We start from the raw sequence: 25,941 nt of genomic DNA on the forward strand, positions 1-25,941 counted from the left end.
AAGCAGTTCTCTTGTTCTCTTAACTCTAGAGTCAAGATGATGCAGCCTCAAGTGAATGAGGACCAGAAACCCAAGATCTTAGATGAATAGCAGGAGGAAGAAAGGGGGGTTTGGCCAGAACTATTTCAGGCCTCTATTTAGGATAAAAAAGAATTATAAGTCAGGTCTCATTCATGGGAGTGGGACTCTTGTTTCTGAATATTTCAGGAATCCGGAAGCTGGATTGTTCCATTTTGGATGCTGGAACTAGGGTTAGGTATCAAGGGTCTTGGAATAGGGTTTGAATAGGTCTAAAGTTAATGGTTTCAGAGTTCTCAGGTTAGGGTCGTAAACTGTCTAGGGCTATATTACAGATTTAGGGTTTTTAAGGAGCTAGCTCTAGGGTTTTATAGTTTAGAGTTAGGGTTCTAAGAATCTAGTGTTAGGGTTCACAGTTTAGGGTAAGGGTTTTAAGATTAGGGTTTGGAAATCTAGGGCAGCAAGGATTTTAGGGTTTTAGTGAGGTAAAAGGGCTGAGATCGGGATAGAATGACAGTGGAGGTAGATGGATAATGGATCTGCAGTGTGGTAGGATTCTAATGGAGGGTTTGGAGTTATGGGATCTAGGACTTATGGAGAAAGGAAGAAGGGCCAAATGGGGTATGGTTTGCAGAAACAGCAATTAAAATGTGGAAACGTGAATAGAGTAAGGCAAACTTGTTACTTACCTGTAACCAAGTTTGATAATGGGTTGTGACGAAGATGGAAGAGGAAGGCAGGCTGAGACACTGCCAAAGGAGAATCCCTCAAATAGAAAGCCCTAGGTTGCTTACTTGATCACCTGGAGGTACCTTACCACTGAGGGAGAAGCTCTACCAACACATTACTCTTAGGCAGCAACACACTCTTTACTAATTGCATTCTAGAGAGCCCTTAACCTAGCCATCCCCACACAAGCCTTCCTCATTAGCCAACATATCCCGGTAAACCCTAATTGTTCCTTGTGTTGGAACTGTAGTGAGGACCTTGAGCACTTTTTCTTCCTATGCCCCATTTCTCTCTCTCTCTGGGAGAAAGCCCTTGCTTCCATTTGGCTTAGGTCGAGGCGCTCTTATGGTTTTGCTCGAGACTGGGCCTGGTGCTTGAGAGTCTTCTCTGGCTCTTCCCTTTGTGACCATGTGGGCAAGTTTGTATTTGGTGCGATTATCCACCATTTGTGGTGGGAGCGAAATCCTAGGCGATGGAACTCCAAATCTCAATCCCTTGATTTGGAAGGCCATTTGTTTTGAGGTCTCATTGATAAGCATGCATTTACCATTATTTATTTGATTTAATTCCCCATACTTATTTAATTAAAGAGAGCTAATTGAGTATTTTTGTGTATTTTTCAGGAATAAGGTGATTTTGGATATTAGAGATAATATGAAGTAAAGTTGGCAAATATATTAGATATTGGTGGATTTTAAATCATGGCATTCAATCTTGCTGCCCAAGAAATCATGAAAAGTGAGATCTTAGCCAAATTGGAAATAGGTGGAGGTCTAAGCAACAAAATTGGTAATAAATCTGAAAATCGGGTAAACAGACCTACCTTCAGTATTTTGCGCATATCTCTCTCGTATGAGCTTGGATTTCGATGATTCAAGATGCTATGGAACGATATTGAAAATATCTACAACTTTCTAGTTTTGAGTTTTTCCAAAATCCGAAAGAATAAAGGTCAAATCGACGGGTAAAGAGAAGGGATTCATTGTGTGCGGGAGACATAAAAGAGAAGCTAGCCACAAAGAAGAGAGGAAGACGGCGAATGCGGCTCTCATCTCTCTCATTGCTGAAGAAGAAGACCACATCTCTCTCTCTCTCTCTCCCCCTATGTTTCATCTTTATTTTTCTTATGAACTTTGTGATAATGAGTAGCTAGTTCCTTTTCTTTGGGATGTAGATGAACCATGCTTATTTCATTAATTTGATTGTTCTATCTCTTCTAGTTGATTGTGTTTGAGTTTGGCCAAAGATGTTCTATAGCTCAGCGAACTAAGCGTGCCAAGCTTCCGTGAAGAACGATAGTCTTGCGAAGATAGGGCATATCTAGGAAGACCATCCCTAATTTACTTTGAAGTGTAGAGTTATATCGGTTAGGGAAAAGCATTGGGGATTCGAAATCCCAAAGATCTTCACATATTCATAATTAACGTTTTTGCATTAATTAGTAGATTTAGTTTAAATTTAGTTTTGTTGAATTCAATCTTAGTGACTTAGCCTTTCAGTTCCCCATAGTTCGACCCCATACTTTCTGCTTGCTAGATTAGTATAGGATTTTATTTTTGATTGGTTAGCAACACGATCACTCATCTAGAATTCTCTCTTTACCCCATTCCCTGGTGACTGACTCCCCCAGGAAAAGACTGATTGTTAGCTCTTGGAGTCTCACCTCCCCCTTTAGGCCTCCCTCTTAATAGGCTGTGGCTCCCCCCCCCCCCTCTCCCTTTGTATTTTGGTGGTGTTGTTTTAATCTAATTATTTATTCATCCAAAAAGATAAAAACCTAATAGGGGCTGTTTACTCATGCATCAGGCCTTTGATAAGGATTATTTAATGAAGATGTATCAGGACCCGATTAGGTCTATTTAATTAAGGTACATTAGACTTAATAGATCTGACCTAATCTAAACAAAATAAATACCTGATTTCCATACTTTGTCTAACCATTAAACTTATGGACCCATAGAATTGGCCTAGGACCACATAAACCTGTTGAACAATGGAACAACACTCATATCTATCTAACCCTAAGTACAGGGAAATAGGCCAATTGTTGTTGAACCTGCATCATAAGATAATACTGATTTAATATAACTCCCCAATACCTACTTCTTATCATATCCACTAATCGACTTGCAATAGTAACAATAATAACGATAATTGGGAAAACGAACGTACTGGTCAAATGGCCCTTCCCGATGAAGAAGGCTGGTTGGCACAAGGAAGAAGAAAGGCAACCAAATTTACCAATCAAGTAAAGTTCTCATAGGAAGGGTCAGACCCTTCCTATGAGAAGGTCTGAATGTTCAAGTCCCATGTATCATATCCAAAATAGCAAATTGCTCAGTTCTACATTAAGCTGATATTCCCTCAATCTGTCGGGCTGTGCCTCTTTCCACTTACTTTCCTCTTACAATATTTTATTTACCATCCCCATTTTAATTTTCTAATGTTTTTCCATATCTCTTGTCATTTTCCTTCTTTTTTATTGCGCTCTGCTTTACTGTACTTTGTTTGGGTTACATAGACTTCCAGTCAAGCCCCTCCTTTTCTTTATCATTCACTGAAGAACCTGGTTGACTCAGGCCAAACCACATAGGTGATATCATAAATTCACAAGTATAATCTCAATGTCATAATTTCATAAGTCTCATTCTGAGATACCTAACTGTTAATGTTGAGTATTAGAGGAAATGCTTCATGCAGCTATAATATTAAAGAAAAAAAGAAAAAGAAAAAAACAAGGCATACCCAGTACATGAGACTCCCAACCCTGCAGGGTCTGGGAAGGTAAAAAAGTGTAGGTTTAGATAAAATAGTCAAATACCCACGTAATTAGAAAACATAGCAATATCATCTGAAATTCAAACTTATGACAGAAAAGTCAGTAACAATACATGTATTCACCAACAGTGACTACATTCAAGTGACGGCATACGAGGGACTACTATGTGATGTTGCTGCTCCTCAGAACCGCTTACAGTTCTTTAAGTAATCAATCTTAAAACAGTCCAGAAGTTCTTAGCCTGATCATTTAGAAACAGAACTTCCTCAAGAAAAGGTGAGGCAACAGCTGAAAGAAGGAACATGTTACCTCTTGATCAAGCAATGCATCTAAACAAATAATTCGTTTTCCAAAACATGAGGAGAACTCTGCAATTAGAGACACCTCATTCTTGCTGTTACATTCGTCACTGCCAGAGTTGGAAGAATAAGCTATATGCCATAACTTCAAAACACCACTATGATCAGCAGTGAAGATGTACCTGCAGTATGGAAACAACATACGACTTATTATAAGCTTCAGAGGCATTTACCATGTTAAACCATAACGAACAATAAGGAACCAATCAGGTATAAATTAAGGATGGTTAACTATTTAATGGTGTCATTTCTTTTTTCTTTTCTTTTTTTTATTATTATTATTATTTGGGGGGGGGGGGGGAGACCCTACTGAGCCAGCAATGGCACGACCACTAGTCATCTGATCTAAAATATACTTTAGACAGCAGAAAAACCATGACAAACCAACTGCTCTACCAGAAGGAAATGACGAAGAAAAAATAAAAATAGATTAAAGTACTATATCAGTGTGGGAAACAAAGATTTATATCATAACAAACTACAAGTTACAGCCAAAAAAAAATAAAAATCATAAGGACTATATCATTACAGGAAACAATCATTGTATGATAAGTAATACAAGATACAATCATTAAGCAGGTCAACTACTGATTCCTAAGATCCTCACTGGACCCATGTGACAGAGACATCTGTAAACAATGGCTGGAGAAACAACCTCAATCACCCTCAATCAACCAAAGTGGTAAATCCGTGAAAAAACATATTTCACGCAAAAATATATCCAAAAATATCACTGTAAAAATGCGTGTAATGGTTGTCACCTATGTTTCAATGACTTGCACCAATAGGTTCCCAAGAATTGTCTCTCTATTCCAGCTGACCAAGTAAAGGCTGCGCAAACATTTAAACCACAATCACTGTACGCAATTCTAACCACGGTAACAATTCCTTTACCATCGCCCGTAGCAATCCAATCCTCAACATCTTTAAGAAGACTTGACGGTTTCAGAGATAATATATCCATACAAATAATTGGTGATTCACCAACACGAACAAGTTCAGTCCACTTCACATCATCAGGATCAGAAAGTTTCACACGGTGCAGATAACCTTGGTTAGTGGCAACATAAATTGTATCCTCCCGAGTGAAACGAAGGCAACGTACGTATTCACTTTTGCTGAAACATGCCCCAACAATCAAACAAGAACTACCAGTTAGTACAGAAACTGTAGCATAGTTCGTAATACCAAATTTACCCTCTGGCAGATCAAGAGGAGGGCATATAAAATAGACATGAATGTGCAGATGGTTGCCATCAAAATCCCCTTGGGTGCCATGGAGCAACAATCCATGTAATTGAACACACATAACCATGAATGGTATCAAACTTTTACAAACCAAAACTTTGTCCAGACTTTAGGATTATTGGACCACGTGTAATTTGGATATGGAATGCAATGGAATGGAGCAACCTATTATCACGTGATTTACAGTATTCTATGGTAGACCTACATTACAGATTTACCAATTTATAGTCAGATTTCTTCTACCCCCATCTAAACTGAAAATCCTTAAAATATAACATGATGATCTATATCGTATATTTTCTTTCTCGAAATGCATGTAATGCCAGTAATGTAACCAAAACAACATTATTTTCCATCTACCGTATGAACAATGAGACTAGAAAAGAAGGTTTTAAAGAATAATGGTATATACCTGTCCATGGGTTCAAGCTGCTCTGACAAGTTTGGAACAAGAATGGTAAAGATCTCTGTAGTGTCCTTGAATTGTTTCACTTCATCATTCTGTTCTATTGAGGCCCCAGACACAGGAGAATGCAGCCGATGCACTTTAATTGATGAGTCAAAACCAGCAGTAATGAGAAGTGAAGAGTCCGGATCATACAAACATCTCCATATGCCTCTCCCTCTGTGAAACTTCAAGTGTAAGTAGCTGCAATGACAACTCCTACCCCCCAGTAAAAGATGTAAAGCTCAACACATGTTTATGTATCAATGCCTGAAATGGTCCACTAACCCACTACTTACAATATTTAATATGTTTCAATAGAAAATAGAAACGTAATAGTGTTTATACACATTAATTTTATATACTACTTTGCCACTGTACCCTGAAACTTGTCACTTGTGGATAAAGCAAGCATCCTACTAATAAGAGTGACACCTAATATTGCATCAAAACCTAATTCTTACCAGATCCGAGCAGAGCTACAACTGATGTTAGACCAAGGACCATCCCAAGAGAGGCCCCAAGGGCCGAAAGAAGACATAAGGTGCTGGCCACAACACTGCCCAGCAGCACAAGGAGGTCCAATCCACATAGGGGCATTTTGGTAACTTGGGCAGTCCGATCCACATGGGGTCATTTTGGTAACTTGGCCAGTCCTAATCAAGCCAATGAGGTTTAGTTAGATACAGAATTTTATTAAGAGTCTAGTCCTACTTTTAGTTTGTTATTGGAGTCAGTCTATGCCTAGATAAGTAGTAGTCGTAGTAGTCCTAGTCCTGTTAGGAGTTCTATCTAAAATAGAATTCCTTTTAGTTGAAGTCCTATTCAAAGCAGAATTCTAACTTGTTTTCTTTTAAAAGGTTAAGTAGTCGTTCAATAAAGGCTATAAATACAGCCTGATACATGTAACCAAGGCAGTCTACTGATGAATAAAATTGTCACAAAGGAGTTACAGCCAAGAGAGAGGTGCGATTGAGGTGCCTAGGATTTCCAAGTCAGGAGACACCCTGCCGCAGCTTGTGTGGTGTTTCTTCTTCAGTAATAGATCTCCCAATCCCCTCCACCAAATCCCATCCCCTTTTAGAGTCTTCATCCCCTCACCCCACTAGAACTCGACCCAAGAGGCAGCCCTAACCATTCCCTAGAAACCCCAGAAGTTGAAAAGCTTGTTTTCCCAAAACCATAACCTTTGGAATTGAATCTGAAAGTGAATATAACCAGGACCGGATTTAAGTTTCAAGCATCCAAACCCTAGACCCTTCTGGCCGAACTCTGTATACCTTCCCTTCCAACCCTAACATTCCCTAAAACCCTAGACCCCATCTCTAACTGACGCATTGGGGCAAAGACTTTCTAGCTAGCCTGGTTGACCTCGAATCATTCTTGAAAATCCCATCTTTAAGGATGTTGTCATTAATGCATTCATCATCCACCAATTCCAACCATGTTTGCAACATGACTCTCTAACTTTGGCTCACATAATAGAACCATACAAGGAAATAATTTTGATAAGTGAATATAATAAATGTTTGGACCATGAACAATTAACTGGGGGGGAGGGGGAATCCAACAAAACTTCATAGCGGGTATTCAAAAAGGATTAATGTTTTGCGATGGCAAAAAACTCAGAAACCTCAAGCAGGACTGGCTTTATTGGACAGAGGGAGTACTAATAATAGTTCTGTGATTTCTCTAGTACATCCTTCCTAAAACACTCTTCATAGAAACAGAAATTCATCGTGTTTGTGTCCCTGCAAAGTTAAAAAAGTTTCCATACGGTCGCACAAAATGTAGCCAGAGAGTTGAAAGTCGGCAAATTTCAAACAGCTTCTCTATGTTTTTTCCTGAGGAACATTTCTCTACGTTTTCGGCCTTCTGCTTAAAGGCCTTGTTCTCTTGTTTTCTTTCGTTTAATATATTTTTTATTCATAAAAAAAAAAAAAAACATTTCTCAATCATGTTGCTGTTGTAATAAAAGGCCATTTCAATAGATTTTGGCAGGAAATGAGTATTTTATGAGCTAGTTTATGTTTCAAGGCCAATGGTTGTCCGGGAGGGTTGCGTATTTTATGACCTAGACTAGTCTTTTACTCCCCAAGAGTATTTAGTGTGCTAGACTAGTATTTTATTCTGCAAGCGGAAATCCTTAGTTGTCAATCCCCAATTTAGGATTCTAGGCTATGTAATGCATTGAGATAACTAGTTGGATTGCAAACCTATTTTGAGCTGTTGTTTTGGGGTATTTGCTTATGTTAATTACATTCAATCATTGTAACTTTAGAAATCCAGGTGCTTGACCATAGATTGGGGTAGCAGCCATTGCTTGTGTGGTTGCACAAACGGAAGTAGGGATTGTGAGTTCTTGGATGGTTGTTGCCATTAAAATTTAGTGTACAGTGCAACATATGAAACCCTTATTAGGGTATCGCATGATGGATGTAAGCATATTTCCAAACCACGTAAATCACTGTCTTGTACATTGTTTTAGCTTACGCTGTTGTCTTGGAGTGTGTTTGGGTGCAAGATGGGTAAGGATACCCTGGAGACCTAGCCACTCTATAGGTTCTGAGGCAAGGGTGCACAAAACTGTAGACTGGTAAAATTGGGTGCCCAGGCCAATTGATGTTTGTGCAGTATGTGAGAAGTGGACAATGTGAAAAGGTGTGTGTTCAGTGTATTTGGTGATTGTGAGGAACTATGTTACAGACAACCAACAGTACAAGGATATCAAGAGTAGTGCTGGGAGAATCTGGAAAGCTTGCTGTGACCCTGAATCACCTCTCTCTAATGTCAACCTGGGATCAATAGCATTAAAGGTGGCAGGGGTAGACATCTTAAACCAAAGACCAATGTGGGCTTCTCAATCAATGTTTTTAATAAAGTGAAGGTACTGTTTGCGATGCCAAAATTAGCCCCATATGTCAAAGTCAAGATCCACATATATCAGATTACAGAAACAGGCATCCCTCTTGATTTGGCATAGAATGGACAACTCATGCTACAGTGATCAATACAAGCAGTGTGCCTGACTTTCCATGTTATATAGCTCATAAATAAGAGTCTAAGACACCAATAAACCCTCAGAAAGGTGATAAAACTAAACGTGAACATATCCTAAATGCTGGCATACGAGCTACAAAGCTTTCAAAGCTTGAATTTCCGATAATAACAGATATTCTTGAAGCTTCAACTTACGTATGTTCTTTAATCATCTTGAGCTGGCTTCCATCCATTCCCCACACATGGCAAGTACAATCTTCACCAGCAGTGACAATTAACTACAGGATGTATCATAGTCAGAAAACTCTGTCAGTTCCGAAACCATGGATAGCTCCTGATTTAATAGAGCAAACACTAAAACTTGAGGCATGAAACATCTGCATATAGTACATTATCTCATAAAAGAGTACAAACAAAGCTAGAAAGATTGAAAGTCTGCAACCATGAGACTCAAAAAGTCCATTGGTAGTTATGTTTTCAAACCAACGTAGCAATTACATTGACAGCACACCATGAGGTGATTGCCTAAATGTTAACCACTATATCACAAGTGGTGCAACATCCACAAGTATAATAAGGCCACACCAACCCCCCCCCGGGCGGCGGAAGGGGGGGAAAATGCCATTGAGATGTTGCCTAAATTCTGTAACTGCAACTAGGGCATTTTCAACTGTGGATTTGGCTTTCTTTAGAATATCTATATCCAGATCTTTTGTAAACTGGAAATGAGAATTATACAACATTGTTGTTTGACTGAATGCAACTGACCCCAACCCTGAAATTTCTTTCTTTACCTTGAGTCCTGGACAAACAAACTCTAATATTGATGGTCATGGTCTTAAACATCAGCTCAGCGGTATATTCTTGTGCATACAAACAGAATCCTACAAAACATAATCAATTAATCTATTCATACATATAATATACGATATGAGAAAGGGGAGACCCGAATGTTTTGCAGTTAGCATATGCAAAAGATTCAAGGTTTCTTGGATTGCTATGGGCAGGTTAAAAAGCTTCAATTACAGAACATTGGCTACTCATTGGAACAGACCCCCCCCTCCTTTTTTTGAACCCCCCCCCCCCGAAGACTTAGTTCAGAGAGCAAAGCTTTTCTTTCAGCTGTAGGTGGCCACTGAGAAATGCTCTTGTCTACAATACAATCTCTTTCCAAGTTGAAGAATTTGTAAGTCTGGAAAATCTTGTCTTCAGTTCTACTTTTCAAAGAGCAAAGGCAAGCCTCAGCATATTCAGGACAGGAGAGGTTCATTCAGCACTGGGATGGAAAGGATGGTATATAAATTGAAGAGGAATCTGAATGCCAAAGTTGGATTTGGAAAAGCAGATCCACCGTGATATTGAAAAAAGCATGTTTGTGGGATTTTTCATCCAAATGACAGATGCATCCAAGGCCCTGAATCCCACAATCCATTATCCAAGCACACCAATAGAGGTGTAAGATGTAAAAAACTTCTAGGGAGCTCCTCCTCTAAACAAAATTGACGCTCAAAAGACTAAAACTTTTTCAGTGCATACAAAAAAACAACAGTCAGTCAGTCACAACCAAAGAAAGGTTAATATTACATCAAGCCTCCATCATAATAATCAAGGAATAACCTAGGGGTCCAGGTGCCCTGGTTCCCCAGGCACACGCCCTAGACACCTTGCTAACCTTGTTGGTGTTGCCTTGCATGATTGCATCCAAAACAGCCTTCAATGTCTTGGTAATGTAACCCCCAAACTGAGGGTCAGTCTTTAGGATCAATTCAATTGAATCAGCAGTAGAATTAGGGTTCCTTAAACCCTGCAGTTAGGGAGACGGGCTGTTTAGTTTTTTTTTTCAGTTGATTGTTTAGGGTTTTAGGGTTCAGGGGATATGGGGATCCTTCGTGATATGGGTTGTGAAGGGATGACTTCTTAGGGAGAAGGGTTAGGTTAATGCTTTGTGGTCAAATATAATATGCTCTAAGATGATATTTAGGATCTCAAGGATACAAGCCCATCCCATGGGAGAAATAGGATAAACTCCTTGATATGGGAGACTAGGGTCTAGGGAATGTAGGTAATAATATAGGAATAAGATCCCCCCAAGTTTGGTGTGGTTTGGATGGCTAAATTAAAAGATGAAGGTTCTTGCTTTTAGGGTTTTGGACAGTACAACAATTCAAGAAAATAATTATACCTTGAAATTAGACAATCAGAATTTGGTCAAACATGGATTAAGGTCATTAGGGATGGGGGGATGAGGTTCCCAAAGTTTGAGACAAAATCTAACGGTTAGTGATAACTCTATGAAATAGAGTTAAGTTTGGTAATTTTATACTTGAGATGGCTTGATTTAAGAGTATTTTATCTTTGTTTTAGTGTTAGTAGTCATTAGATGTTGTTTTAGTGAGTCTTAACATTTTGAATCTTGTAAAGGTCATTATTGTCATCTTGCATGAATTTCTCTTCAGATTAATGGATGAATTTAATTAACCCTCTTTCTCCTGGTAATGTAGGTGAAGACCCATAATAGAAGAAGAACATGTCATCTAACTTTGTTGTAAAGATTGCTGCAGCATCACGGAGTAGAATATTCCCAGATTGAGTTCATGTGGAAATGACTAAAAAGGGCTAACTAAAGGGGACTTTATTCTTGTAAATACGTGAATGTTCTCAGCCCTGGATCTCAAGGGGGATGTTCTAATCCTACAGCTAGGTTCTACCCTAATGATTGAAGACATTTTATAGAAGAAAAAGAGAAAGGGCTGCAGGAGACAGGAGTAGAACAGAATAGAAAGAGAGCCAGAAAAGCTGAACTCGTGGGAAAGAAATAGGGCGGCTGGAGAAAGAGATCTGCTGGAGAGGAAGGCTGGAGTTCGTGAGGAAACATTGCATCTCCTAGTTTTCTATTCAGTTTAATAATTCTATCTTCTTATACTCTAGCTGAATGATGTTGATGACTATATATATTTCTATGCTTTTGATTTCTGCTATGGGCTAAGTTCTTACTATGTTGGGATGATAAAGAGTACCTGAACCTGTATTTTGAGATGTAATTATCAAGTGTTCTTTAGTTTTACTGCAGTACAATCTATTATCAATGAATTCAGCATGTTAGTTATTGATTAATTTCATTTATTGACTGATCTTTCCATGAATGAATGCTGTGATTTTAGTTAACTGGAAAGTTAATTGAGTCTAGATGCTTGATGAATGGTGAGAGTTAGCTTAATATTTATTTGGATTTAGCTAATTAGTAGGTTGGGTAGGAATACTAACTTACCTCACATTGCCATGATTGGGATTGGGTATAAGTTGCATTCTCATTTCATTTCTCCGTAGGAATATGAAAATTTTGAATTAGGATGCTAATGCATATGTGTATTGGAAAATACCATTATCTCATTTCATTCCAAGTTCTTGATATACTTTGGGCTGTAGTATTGCTATAGTATTTGCATTACAAATTCAGGGGAAGGGAAATTGATTCCCAACACTCATATCATTCATTAAAGGTCCTTCTATTGCATATTTTCCACTTAGGTTCTCAAGTTTAATTACCTGTCATTTGTTTATTTGGTTCATCAATCACAAATCAATCTTGTTAATCTTGTTTAAGTTAGTTTTACTTTTACATTGAAAGTTAAAGATAAAATTCTCCGTGGGATCGATACTCTACTTATTATTTACTACTTGATTGTGACACGTGCACTTGGGTAGCATCTTTAGACACAAGCAACAGTTAGATTGGCATAGATCTAACTTGAATTTTGGGTCTCTAGAAAAGTCAGAAAATTATAGGACCATTGTACGACCAGCTATGATGTATGGTGCAAGAGTGTTGGGCTATCAAGAAGCATCATATAGATAAACTCAGTGTAGTAAAATAAGGATGCTAAGATGGATGAGTGGCAAAACTGAGAAGGATAAAATAAGGAATGATCATATTAGAGCTAGTATGGGAGTAGCTCCGATAAGTGATAGCTACGAGAAAGTCATTTGAGGTGGCACAAACACGTTCAACGGAGGCTTGTAAATGCCCCTATATGGAGAAGTGATTTAATCCACATTGAAGGAATTAGAAGAACTAGGGGCAGACCTAAGATAACATTAAGAGAAGTGGCGAGGAAGGCAAGTATCCATGTAGCCGACCCCATTTAGTTGAGATGAGGCTTGTTGTTGACTTCTTCTTGTAGAAAGTCAAAAACTTCAAGAAAAGAAGGGTTTGATGGAAGGATAAGGTTAGGGAAGCATGGTTGTCAAGGCGGCAAGGCGACCAAAGCGAATGGGGCTCCGCCTAAGCGATTAGAGGAAAAAGCAGCGCTTAGGCGGCAATAAGGCGACCAAAGCGGTTGGATAAAAAAAAAATTCAATACAACTACTTTCTATAATAAGCTAAACAAATATTCAATAGTCACATTCATCCAAAAAAAAGCATTTAAGAATCATAATTATGATAAATTATTCAAAAAAAGAACACAAACATAAGTTCATCTCATCAAACCATAGTTGTCAAAGCATCCACCTAGGCGTTTACTGATTCATTGATTCTATTCTATTGCCGATGGGCACGGGGGAGGCCGCCCCGGCGGGGGCGTGGGGGTAACGCCCTTAGAGCGAAAAATAGGTCCTATGTAACTTTGGGCCTTGGAGTTCCTTTGCAGTTTGGGCGTCAATTAAGCAGTTCAAAACAAGGCGGTTGAAAAACCGCCTTGTCGCCTAGGCGAACACTTTGACAACCATGTGGGGAAGACAAGAATTAGGGTTAGGGGAAGGGAATAGGTAAGCCGCAAGCTAGCGGGAAAGAGAAGGCTACAAAGTGAGAGAGACAAGGGGGAAGGGTAGGGGCACCGATGGGGGTGAGTACTTGTTGATGGAGGGAGGTCGAAAAAACTTCAGAAAATAGAATGCTCAAAGCCAGCCGCAGGCCTTCTCCTTGGAAACCCATGAAACCACGCAACACCTCTTCCTTCAATCAAATTTTATTAATCATCAAAGCTGTCTTGGTTACATGCTTGAGGCTTTATATATAGCTTATGTTGACTGACTCAGACCTGGACTCAACTTTGAAACCAAAAATATAAAATATAAAATAAATTACTTTATTCAAGACAACTACTCTACTAAGGACTCTCACTTAGAAAGGAAAACAAACTAGGATTATTTTCAAGAGAACTCCATACTAAATTCAACTGCAATTAAGAGATTTTCCACTCCAAGTAGGAATCCTGTTTAAGATGAGAATCCAAGTTAACTACTCCTAACTAGACTAGGACTCTTTAATATCATAACAAGCACTGATTTAAATAATAAAATAAAAATAGGGCTACCAATAAAATTCTGCATCTAACAAGACCAACGTGGACTGGACTAGGGCTACCCAAAATGACCAAAATGCTCTTGTTGATAAAAAATACTCCACACTGCTGGGCTGATCTGTAGGGTACTAGGCAGCAACACCCTAAGTCTTCTTTCGGCCCTCAGTCCTCTCTTGGGATGGCCCTAGGTTCGGTTCACATCACTTGGGTTGCCAATACACCATGAAAGCTATGCTCCACTTTACTAACTGGCCATAGAGCTAACCTAACCAAATCAAAATATCTGACAACTAAAAGCATATAATCATCAATTGCCTGCTTTTCACTTTTTCATGCCTAAACATATAATGGTTTTCATTGTAATCAATTTGTTAATCACAAAAGAGTTTCCCCACTCGCAAGTCACAACAATATGAATATGGAAGGGAATATCAGCTTATAGAGCTGATCCAGAAGGGTGCAGACTCATATGAGTATTATAGGGTTTAATTGGGTATTTTTAGCCTATTTGGGACAACGGGTAGGAGGGAATGGGATCCTTGGTTAAACTCTCTTCCCTCTCTTTTTTTGGGGTGGTTCCAGACTTCCAGGGGGTTGCCTATGCTGTACTTCCCTCTTTCTCCCTAATACAAAGCTAACTTACTCATTTCGAAAAACATACGACTGTATAAGTTCTCACAGCCATTTTATTTCACTCATCGTAATGCCAAGCATTTATCTAGCCCATCATGATAGCCACTGATCATGGAAAACACTTGACTCAGAATAAGACAAAAAAGTATGCTACGCAAATGTCATGGAAATTAAACTTAATGGTTCAGACAACCTCAAGATTTTATGACAACTCCCTGTTATAATAAGTTATAACATCATGAAAAATTAGAGAAACAGTATGAGACTAGGATTGCAAACAGGTATAACTTACAGAGTCAGAAATGCAGCAGTCCCAAATCCTAGAATTGTGGCCAAATAGTACAAGGCTGACAGAATCAGGCATACCAGCCTCTTGTTTTCTATCACAAGAGTCTCCCTTTTCAGCAGGACCAATTGAACCATGGTGAACAGCCTCCCTCAAATCATCAGAATATTTCCATGATGAACTAACATCCCACAAACGAGCACTGCACCATCAATTACCCATTAAAGCATCACATAAAAATACCTCCACATAAACTTTTGAAATAAAAGATTACAAAGAGGAGCTGAGTAGCCTATCCACCTACGATCATCAGAAGCTGAAATCAGTTTTGATCCATCCAATGACCATGTTATGCGAAAGATGGAACCTTCATGCCCAACTAGTTTATGCAGACAAATAGCTTCATATAGTTGATCCTTAAACTGGAAATCATTGGATAATGGACCACTGTGATCATTGGAGTCCTTCACTGGACTTCCGAAAGATGCACAACAGCCCTTAGGAACCAGCTTCCAAACAATAATCTGCCAAAATCCAATTTATTTCAATAAAATATATCATGAGATAATAAAATTAGAGAAAGAGTTCCTTATACAAGAATGAGTACCTACATAAAGCATAGCCACTATAACTAAAAGAAATAGAAGCTACATCATATATAAAAATGCCAGTAACGCAGTAAATTATAACACAAACAAAATGAAAAGGGAACCCAAGCTACCAGGTGGAACTCTCAAACAGTATATTAATAGCACAGCCATGTCGACTACAAGTGGTAGGAAGAGACCAACATTCTATGTTTTCACCTAGTAGATATCCTGAATAAAACTGACTCAAGCCAGAGGAATTGAGGTCGACATACTAGTTGTGAGCGATATGATATCCGACAATGTTTTGTATTCCACAAGAAAGTTACGGCTGATGGCACTCTAACCACATCAGAGTGTCATTGAAACAATATAGTCACAAAAAAAATTTGCGGAGCACATTCAGTAGAAAGTCAAAAAGGTAATAGGAGAGTTGACTATAAATAAATTAGAGATGTGACAGGGGTCATGCCATAGATGGAAATGGAAGAGAGAGAGCCATCAGCCAGGGGTCATGCCATAGATGGAAATGGAAGAGAGAGAGCCATCATCCACCCTTATCTTATCCCTACCACAGCAAATGGTATAGGAATCATAATAATGAAACATTCCAATCATATGTCAGTGACACCCAAGTCAATGACCCAAGAGGAGCCTATGGTAGGAGAGGATGTGGCGACCTGTAAGGCAAATGATGACGAAGAGTCAGCCATTTTCGAGGATGAACTGCTCAATTAAAACATAACTCCGCCGAAGACTGCCAAGTCTTCTTTAGTAAACGAGCTAAAGTCAATCTACGAACTTAGTAGGGACTCTTGAGTATCAAAATCAGCGATCAAAAAAATGCGTTGTAGCTCCTCCTTTATATCCGTCATGTGCACTAGTAGCACCAACACGTCTACCAGGAAGATGGCCATCTAACCCAACACTGGTCTTTAGTATGCCAAAGTTTACCACAATCATGTATCTAGGCTGCTCTTGTCATCTTTTCATCAACATTATGCCAATCTCGCTAAAAGCTAGATGAAAGAGCTGATGACTCAAGAGAGGAAGTAGGCTCCATGGTAGCCTTTCGACTCTCCCCACTCTGTAAATAACTAAGCACTTAGTAGCCTTCGACTCTCCCCACTCTGTAATAACTAAGCACTTAGTAGCCTTTCAACTCTCCCCACTCTGTAATAACTATACACTTCATCCAACGATGGAAGAGGAGAATTGCCAAAATTTGTACACAGCTGAGCTCAAATTTGGGGTTCAATGCTCCAAGGAGAATACGTAATCACTCCTTCTCAAGAGTATAATAAACTCTCTTCATCTATAAGACCAGTAATGTGAAGAACCAAAGATCTCTATAATGGTCATACTATTCCCAAATATAAATGAAGGTATTATAAAATTAAGAAATGGGTGTATCTCCTTGCTTTATAGTAATAATTATTTGCAGGAGCTGATATACTTTGAACGAGTCCCCACCACCATTAAAAAGCAACACTATTCCAAATCTCCTTAGTTGTTTCCTTCCTCATAAATCTTCTACCTATCTCAGGCTTCACGAAGAAGATGAGCCAAGACATGCCTGTTAAGTTTTCTGTCTCCCATTTGAGATCTGTAGGATCAATCTTAGGGGAAGCTTTGGTAGTCCCTAGAACAACCCCCGTAATCCTAACCCGGAATCCGTGTTGCAGGTCTGATAACCCGAAGGTCCAGCCGGAATAAGTTGTGGAGTATCCGGATTGAATTTCACGATCCATACCCTGAGTTCATGGATCCGGATTCTGATGGTGAAGAACTTGTCTTACTGGGAAAATGGATTTCCAGTCATAGTCAAGGTGTGTTTGAAGATGCCCGGAATCAAGGTAAGAACTCCCCCACATGTTGTATAAGGTTAGGTTTGAATTGGGAATCAACCCCTTAAGCAAAGCACTCAAGTACTGAAAAGTACTAGGGGGCGGTTGCTTAAGGCAGGTCATTGGCCAATCAACCACCCTAAGCAACCGTCAGGTATGCTTGAGGGATTTTTACCCTAAATTGCCCCCAGTCCCACATATATAGCAAACCCCAACTTTTTTACCTCATTATTCTATTCGGGATTGTTGATGTGGACGGTTAGGAGGCAGAGAACATGTGCTGGAAGGTGAGCAAAGCGTGGTTTGAGAAGAAGATCCAATCCTTCGTCCATTTTGCGAATCAAGTGGAGGTAAGTGATCCCACACTCTCTAGTTTCTTTCCTCATCTTTTGGAGTGGTGTGGATCTATTCCCTTGGATTGGTGGTGAGTGCATTGTATTGGTTCTATTCTCCATCAGTGAATTTGATTAGATCTTGTCTGAAAACGAATCCTTGCATTCGAATAGAGGATAGATCTAATTGAAGGAGATGATTTGAATATTGAATCTTTAGAATTTTACGTTGTTGTTATGTGCTTGTGTTGTAGGCTCCTTAAGGATGAAACTCAGATTTAAATCTTCCCAAAACTGAATTAAAATTGGGAGATTAAAAGTCAGAATTTCGGACTTAGGAGTAGTCTGAAACAAGGGCGGTCGCTTGACCCAACCAACCGCCCTAAGCAACCGGTTGTGTCACAGTAGCTCTGTGAAGTTGGTATTTGCTCTAATTTGACTTATGTCTTCAATGTATTTTTACAACTCTATATATTTAGGTGATCTCTGAGGTTTACTGGAACTGTTGTGAGTGAAGTCTACTTGCTTTTAAGTAAGTTTTTACATATTTGCAGGTAAGGACACATTCTTATACATAGGCGATGATATGTCTTATGATAAACTGTTTAATTCTTGCCAGTGGTTGAAACCAACACCTCTTAGTGAAGAGGTCGTGGGTTTGACTCTCGCTGAGGCATATTAATATCCCCATCCTCTGGCTTAATAAAACCCCTTTGTACCAAAAAAAAAATTTTGTTTAATTCTTATATTTATCATTGCTCTTGTAACTTGATGTAGCTGTATAATTCATTGATTAGTAGTTGAATGCATGTTGTAAATGATGTTTATATGTACTTTATTACTTTAGGATATAGAATGATTGATTATGTTATAATGGTTGGTGATGTGATGTAATTGTGATGGAAGGGTATCCATTTGGGTATCCATTGCTTGGGATATCAGAAGACTGTGGTATGGGACACATGCTAACTGATGCCCTCAGCACTATTATGATTGCTGGATGACATACCTAGGGAGTTTAGATTGCATGGCTAAGTACCCTTACATGCTACTACCCTTTCGGTAGGGGGATTGAAGCCGAATGACCCGTGATAATAGTGACGTGACTCTGTTTCATCCTACAGTGATAACCAGTCCGTGTGGAGATTCAGTGGTCCACTGTCGATCATACATTGGTAGGGTTGCATATGTTAGGGTTTAGGCTCATGGACATCCAAGGAGCGGCCGGGAGTCATGAGGGGTCATGAGAGCATCCGCCCCAACAATATGTAGATGACCATAAGGTTAGGGAATGGAGTCCAACAGCAGTAGTCAACCGGTAGGGTTCTCATTCCGAGGTAGAGAAGGATACTAAACCGAGTTGGTTGGTGCCATAGGGGAAGCATCTAGAGTTCTAGACTACATGTAGTCAAGGTTCAACATATCGATTCGTGTAGCCGTGTGGGTGGTTGGCGACACCACCGACACGGCGACATATCACGATATGTCAGGCAACATTTGGAGGGGTGTTGATGAAAAATCGACCCCCAGTTTTGAGGCGTATTTGGGATCATTGTTAGTCTGAATTTTGTTGTGTAGCCTAACTTGAGGTCAATAAACACATTGGGAGCGTTATTTTGACTTAAAAGATCACCTAAACTGATGTTCTTGATCGACACATGCCCGGCTATATGCGGGTGAAACAGGAAGTCCGAAAAACCCGCAAATTTGTATGAAATCCTACTTGATCGATACAAACAATATAATAGTCGGCTATAACGAAGCAAGATGTACTCGTAAAGGTCGAAGATTAGAGCAAAATAGGGTTAAAACTTAAAACACAAGAAATAGGAGAGAGAAGGGACGTTGTCGACATATCGGTGACATTGGCGACATATTGACTACATTAGCGACATATCGGCAACATGTCGTCAACATATGGTAAATATTGTGTTGTTGGGGGGAGTCGTGTAGCCCCCCAACAACAGGGTGATATACTGTCATCGCCGACACTTTATACCATGCATGTAGTATGTTACTGTGTGAACTTGCATTGGATTAGAAACCCGACATGCGCTAGTACTCATGCCAATGGTCGTGGTAAGAGAGTGTTGACCTAAACCCCAGCCATGGTTGATTGACGAAGACTGAACCCCTTTACCCAAGATCCCAACAGAGGTAACCAATCCGTGAGGGATCAGAGTGACTAGACCTACCCAGAGGAGGGCTGGTGTTATATCTTAAAGCATGTCAACTGTCTAGAGACTTGCATAGTTAGATCTTAGTAGCATTCATATATTTTGCATATCATGCTTTACATATATGCTTACTTGGATATACTGTCAATATGTATGTGAGATGTGCTTTTCCTTACTGGGTTCGTCAGAACTCATTCCTTTTTTTGTATGTTAAAATATATTGTACAGATGGTGTTCCCGAATTAGGAGTTCTGTATGACTAGAGCAACTCCTATGAAAAGAATGTGGTACCGTCAATGGGAGATAGAGATGATTTCCACGAAGCCTCCTGCGGATGCTTGGAATGCGCTTATAACACTCATTGACGGCATATGGAAACGGATCGTTCGGCATTTTTAGAAGTCTTTGGAGAAGAATTGGAGAACTCCCTATATTTCTAAAGCTGAAGCGAAGGCTATAGCCCAGGAGCAAATTACTAGAACAAAACTGTTTTAGATTTATAATTGCTTCTGCTGAACTCGATAAATTTTGGAACTTGATTACTTTGATTCTTTTCTTTGATTCATTCTTGGAGTATTTGAACTCCTGTAATCCTTTTTAATTAGTTATTTGAACTTGCATTGCTTATGATTATTATTACTTGCATTTATTATTATTGATGATAAAACCGTGGATCCTGTGAAGGATCGCACCCACGGGTTGTCGGGCGGGACCGATACCGGCAAGTGGGTGCGACAATCCCTGTTGTGTAGCCTAACTTCCCCTACTTCGAAGGAAAACCCAACTGAGAACAATCTAATTCGTCATTAGCATCCAACTTCACAAGGGAGATTTGAGTACTACGATTGTCAAAGAATACCTAAGCAGGTGAAGAAGCTGCTGGAGTTGCTTGAGGAGAGGTAACTTCTGCTGATCCATGACGTCCAGATATCGTGAGGGGAGAATGGTCTCAACAATGGTCTCAACCCAATATGTAATTAAAAGTAAAAGGGCAATAAGAGTTGAGCACTCATGCTCCAATTGGGAGAATAGCCTTAACCAAAATAACCTCAACAAACCAGCAGACACGCACAACGAAGAAGCTGAAAAAGAGACCAACAAACAACAAGGCCCTCTAAAGGGGGGGACAGCCAAACACACTCCCCAAATCATGACCTCATCACAAAACTACTAAATAGGCTTGTATAACATCAGTTATCAACCAGAAAAAGAGAATATCAGTTTCAGGAGGAAACAGAGTTAGCAGCAAAGCAAGACAAAATGAGCCATGAAGCTCCAACACCTCAAGGAACAGGGAGCAGCCTATGGGAGACTTCAATATACCCTACGGCAATCCCCAAGCACCTAACATACCAGCCCTAAGCTTACCAGATGGAGAACAAGAACAAAATGAAGAAACTGCAACAGTGTAGGGCTAATCTTCAAAGCTGACCTTTAAAGCTCTATTCCCTCAACTGAAATGGTTGTTTGGTGCCCCTATGACCTGCATTCATGCTCCTTGTAACAGATCTTGAAATAACTTTCATAAGAATCCTTTCCTTGAAATCACTTTGTAATCCGTGGTTCGAAAGAGAGAGAAAGAGAACAAGTAAAGGCATGGACTAACAAACCAACAAGCTTAACTCTGACACCAAGTTGGAAGTTTATAAGTGTAAGCAGCCCGAAGAACAATCAAGAAGAAGAGTTCAGGAAGAAGGAGACAAAGAGAAGAGAGGAGAGAATAGTGGGTGGAAAGTTGTACGGTGAAATGATTCTTCAATACAACAACAACAACAACAACAACAATAAGCCTTGTCCCAACTAAATGAAATGATTCTTCAATACATTCCTATAAACTTCACTAATGCAAAAGAGAGACAACATACAATTCCCTAGGAGGTAAAAGGTTAAAAAAAACAACAGGACATAATAAGGCAACTAGTTAACAGACTAGTTCCTAAACTACCCCTACATTACACGAAATTCAACAAGCACTTTCAACTTTGGGTTTTTCAAATCCTAATTGGTCTCCTGCTTAGGGGGAAGAAGAGAAATCATTGATCTGATTTATACATCTGTCCAACAAAGCACTTCCAACTCTGGTTTTCCAAATCCTAATAGGTCCCTTGCTTAAGACGAAAAAGAAGGAGAATAAGGAAGTCTTCTCCTTCAATGGCTTGCTCTAATGTGAGCCTGGAAGTAGCGTGGAAGGGAGACTTTCTTACACCTCTTTCTTCCTCATCCTGAGTCCTTAAGCAGTTCAAGATTAATAGTTCTTTTCTTGCTTCTTAGCATAGAAGAAAATTCGACCGAAATTGTTGAAATTTTGGTCGAAATGTCTGCATTTTTCAAAAACGAAATGAAATTCCAATTATTTCGGAAAAGTTACAGATTTCGACCAAAATTTCGGAGATTTCAACCATTTTGGAGGTTTCGACCATCTCGACTCAAATTTCAACCATTTCAACATTCCAAGTTGTTTTTCTTCAGTTTTTGTTGATTTTTATCCCCTTTTCACCTAACTTACACAACTCCTTTGCCTTGAAGCACCTCTTTTGCTCATCTTTTGCCTCCAAACACCTCCTAAGCCATAACAGCTACAAAGGAAACTCCGGCAGCAATAGAATGTGAAGCATGAACCATACCCAACAGTTCCAAACTTCCCCTTTTTTTTTATTTTTGTTTTGTTCATGCCTTAAATGATCTTGTATTGCCTTGAAATTAATATATGTTTAGCCTAGGACTATGATCTATGATTGTGTTTTGTTAAACTTTTTTTTTATTTTATTTCCTACCATTTTTTCATTTTCTGATTTTAATAATTATTTTCTAAAATTATGCATTTTTATTTTATGTATATATGATATATAGGCTTCAACTTAATATATGTGAGACACCATCACTTGATCTAGTTGGTCATTTTATTGTGTTGACTTGTTGTATATGTTACCATTCTACTAAACAATTCATGTATGCTGATGATTCTATACCTGTATGCAATACAATTTGTACTTGTCAAAACCAGTCATTTGTTAGAATACTTGAATGATAAATTTTCAATGGTTTTTTTTTTTTTTTGGGCAAAATACTAGTTTCATTGTGTTTATTAGGCTTAAAATAGGTAAGAGGCAATAAATCAAATGAAATGGACGTCATATAAGGCCCAAAACCTAGGGTCAAAATTTCATAAAAAAGAATCAAATGTTTCGTCCAAAATTTAGGTCGAAACCTAAAAATTTCGGCCTTTTTCTTGGGTTGAAATCTTCGTTTCGACCGAAAATTTTCCCTTGCTTCTTAGGAGGAGCCTCGAAGTCCAAACTTAATGGAGTCATCATGGATCCAAATCCTAGAATCTCCTTTCCTGATGGGCGGCAACCTCCTCCTTCAACTTGCCTTCGCATGAGTCAAATGAACCTTTGAAGTGCCCTAAAAAAGACATTGATTCTAATGACCAGCGTATCTAACCTAAAATGGCGAAGTCACCGTTTAAGATTTTAGCTCCAAGGAATGGGAAACTTAATATATGATCAACCATATCCAAACCTGATAATGCATCATCCCTAAGAAGATTGTAGTCTATCTTTCGCAGGAATAACTCCTATTGCTATAGCTTAGTTAGGGGCTCCTCAGTCTTCACGCTTCCTTCCCCTCTTGTGCACCATCCACATCAGCATTCAAAGCAACCTTGTTGATTAAGAAGGTTGTTGTCAGCCAATGTGAGGTAACGTCCCGAAGTTTGCAAATAGAAAACTGAGGTAGCGTCCCGAAGGTAGCCAAAGGCAAGGAATACATGCTTGCACAAGAATACCTCACAATCATCCTAGTATGGATTAGTTGCAGGGTTCATTCGCTAACTCTACTTCACACAACTTTCAGTTGTGTGGAATGAGTGTCTAGCCTGAAAGGATGATGGTCAGCCCTCTCCTTTGTGGAATTAGAAGATGAAGCAACTGGAATCACACACTTCCATTCCTAAGTGAAAAAAATTAGGCAGAGATGGATTCACAAAATAGACCGGACAAAGATGAACCTAATGCAACAGAAGATTTCTAACAGTTTATTCCTGTGAGTGAAGTGACCATTGCGTAAGGGTCACAAGTCAGCGTATTGATTGTGCTGGGGCACTACAGTCGATCCAGGTAATAAAGAGGCCCATTTACCGAACCTACCAGCTTGTTCGTGCAACCTAGAGGGGGGGTGATTAGGTTGTACCTCGTGGATTATACCAAATTCTCGGTTTGATTGCAATTTCAAAGTAAATTGATAATTTAAATGAAATTCAATAAAACAAGCAATCACAACACAAGAATTTATAGTGGTTCGACTTTACAAGTCTACGACCACTCCTCTCTTAGCCTCAAGAGAGTATTCCACTAATGAATCTCTTTCAATACGATGGATAGAGAGTCAAACCCTTACAATCTTTGTTACGGGGCAAGAGCACCCTTTACAATCTTTGTTCACGGGCAAGAGCACCCAAGTAGTCTTTGTTCACAGGCAAGAGCACCCAAACAACAAATTCTAATCAACCTAGACTAGAATTCAACAACCAATTCAAATACAAGAAGTGTTAGATATTACCTAACAAGGAGAGTGACACTTTACCCCTTGTGTGTGTGTGATGCAATGAATAAATGGTTCATTAACAGCAATGCATCAATAAAGACTCCAATGACCTTCAATACCTCCAAGCTTGGCTTCAATGAACTTGATTATCAACTTTGGAATATCCCTCAAAGTTGAATGGAGTTGGGGATATAGTAATGGTGCTAAAACACCAAATATTGGCTCTTTCACTTGTGAGTGAGTATATGCTTAATGGGGGAGAGGAATGATTCTCAAATGGGGGTGATTGGGCTTTTATAGACCTCAACTCAATGCCCTCCCCATTTCCCCAACGGATATAAAATTTCAGCGAAATCTTACTCCAGACGGTCATCCGTCTGCCCAGACGGTCAGCCGTCTAAAAAACTAGCTGTTGAAGAATAACCGTTAAAAAATAGCCGTTTAAAAATAGCCGTTACACTTAAGTTAGGGCCAGACGGTCAGCCGTCTGCCCAGTCGGTCGTCCGTCTGGCTTGACTTTCCCAGACGGAATTCCGTCTGGCTTTCTATTTCTGAAAAAATCAGAATTAGACGGTCAGCCGTCTGCTCAGACGGTCGACCGTCTGAGCTCTGTTCTGTTGAACAAGTTTGGGGCTGGGACATGGCTTGGGTTTTTGGACTTTTTGGTCAACCCTAAGCATTGTACACCTCACTAACATGTCCTAGGTCACTCTAGTAGCATGAATTACATATGATGGATGCATTTACATATACGTGTATACAAGAGTGTCCTAAGCCCTAATTCAGCCTAAGTCTTGATCTTCGACTTGATCTTTGACTTGATCTTCGGCTTGATACTCATCTTGACTTTGGTTCTTTGTTTAAGATGGTTTGAGTTGGTCTTGAGCGTGACTTTCCGGTAATTCTTTGATCCGGCCATTTTGCATCGAGATTCACTGTAGTGGTGAGCTAGACAAAAACACATCTACAATGAATCATTAGTAGAGTGTTTGTCATCATCAAAACTGATTGGAGGCCGATGTGGCAAATGCTGACATGACATTTCCCAACAATCTCCCCCTTTTTGATGATGACAAACATGCAAGTGATGAAATGATAGAAAACTGTAAACATTACCATTTACGCACTTGGATGATCATATAGCCATGAAGTATGCTTATTACCCCTATTAAGCATCATATAAAACACCATATATGGTTCCAACTTTCATGCTATTGAGATCTACAGTCTGACTCTTATTATTTTCTCCCCCTTTGTCATAAACAAAAAGGAGGAAAAGCATGACATGCTCCCCCTAAATATGAGCTTCCCTTTATATCAAGAACAAAAGAACAGTAGATAAGATAGAAGCATAAACCTGTATTTCATCATATGTCATTTACATCAATTAGAGTCAAAAGTCAGATGTAAAGACAAGTGTTAACAAAAAGAAATGCAATAGCAGAATATCATAGCCACAAAAGAGCTGTTCAACTGTAAAGAACAAAAAATATCATAGCCAAACATAAAACAAGCAACTGAAGCTAGTCATCCTCTTCGCTGCCTTCTTCGTCAGCTCCACTTCCACCTTCTTCATCTCCACTGCCATCTTCACTGCCACTGACGCTAGCCTCAACATCTTCCTCATTTCTTTCCTCATCCTCATCTTCTTCG

The 25,941-nt window shown here is 39.3% G+C and overlaps 1 protein-coding gene across 2 annotated transcripts in view; it reads right to left on the bottom strand.

The window, feature by feature from the left end:
* The window catches only part of LOC149008600 (Transducin family protein / WD-40 repeat family protein), a 57,805-nt gene that overhangs the window by 9,880 nt on the left and 21,984 nt on the right, over positions 1 to 25,941 (bottom strand). For both annotated transcript variants that reach the window (XM_089165325.1, XM_089165324.1), the window contains exons 5-10: positions 15,101 to 15,324; positions 14,807 to 15,002; positions 8,774 to 8,856; positions 5,546 to 5,758; positions 4,647 to 5,003; positions 3,836 to 4,007 (exon numbers count right to left, since the gene is read on the bottom strand). In XM_089165325.1, the coding sequence (XP_089021451.1) occupies positions 3,836 to 4,007; positions 4,647 to 5,003; positions 5,546 to 5,758; positions 8,774 to 8,856; positions 14,807 to 15,002; positions 15,101 to 15,324 (1,245 nt within the window). The remainder of the gene's footprint in view (positions 1 to 3,835; positions 4,008 to 4,646; positions 5,004 to 5,545; positions 5,759 to 8,773; positions 8,857 to 14,806; positions 15,003 to 15,100; positions 15,325 to 25,941) is intronic.

Source organism: Hakea prostrata, chromosome 8, assembly GCF_041222555.1.
Source record: "Hakea prostrata isolate BN-2017 chromosome 8, UWA_Hpros_2, whole genome shotgun sequence".
Taxonomy (NCBI): domain Eukaryota; kingdom Viridiplantae; phylum Streptophyta; class Magnoliopsida; order Proteales; family Proteaceae; genus Hakea; species Hakea prostrata.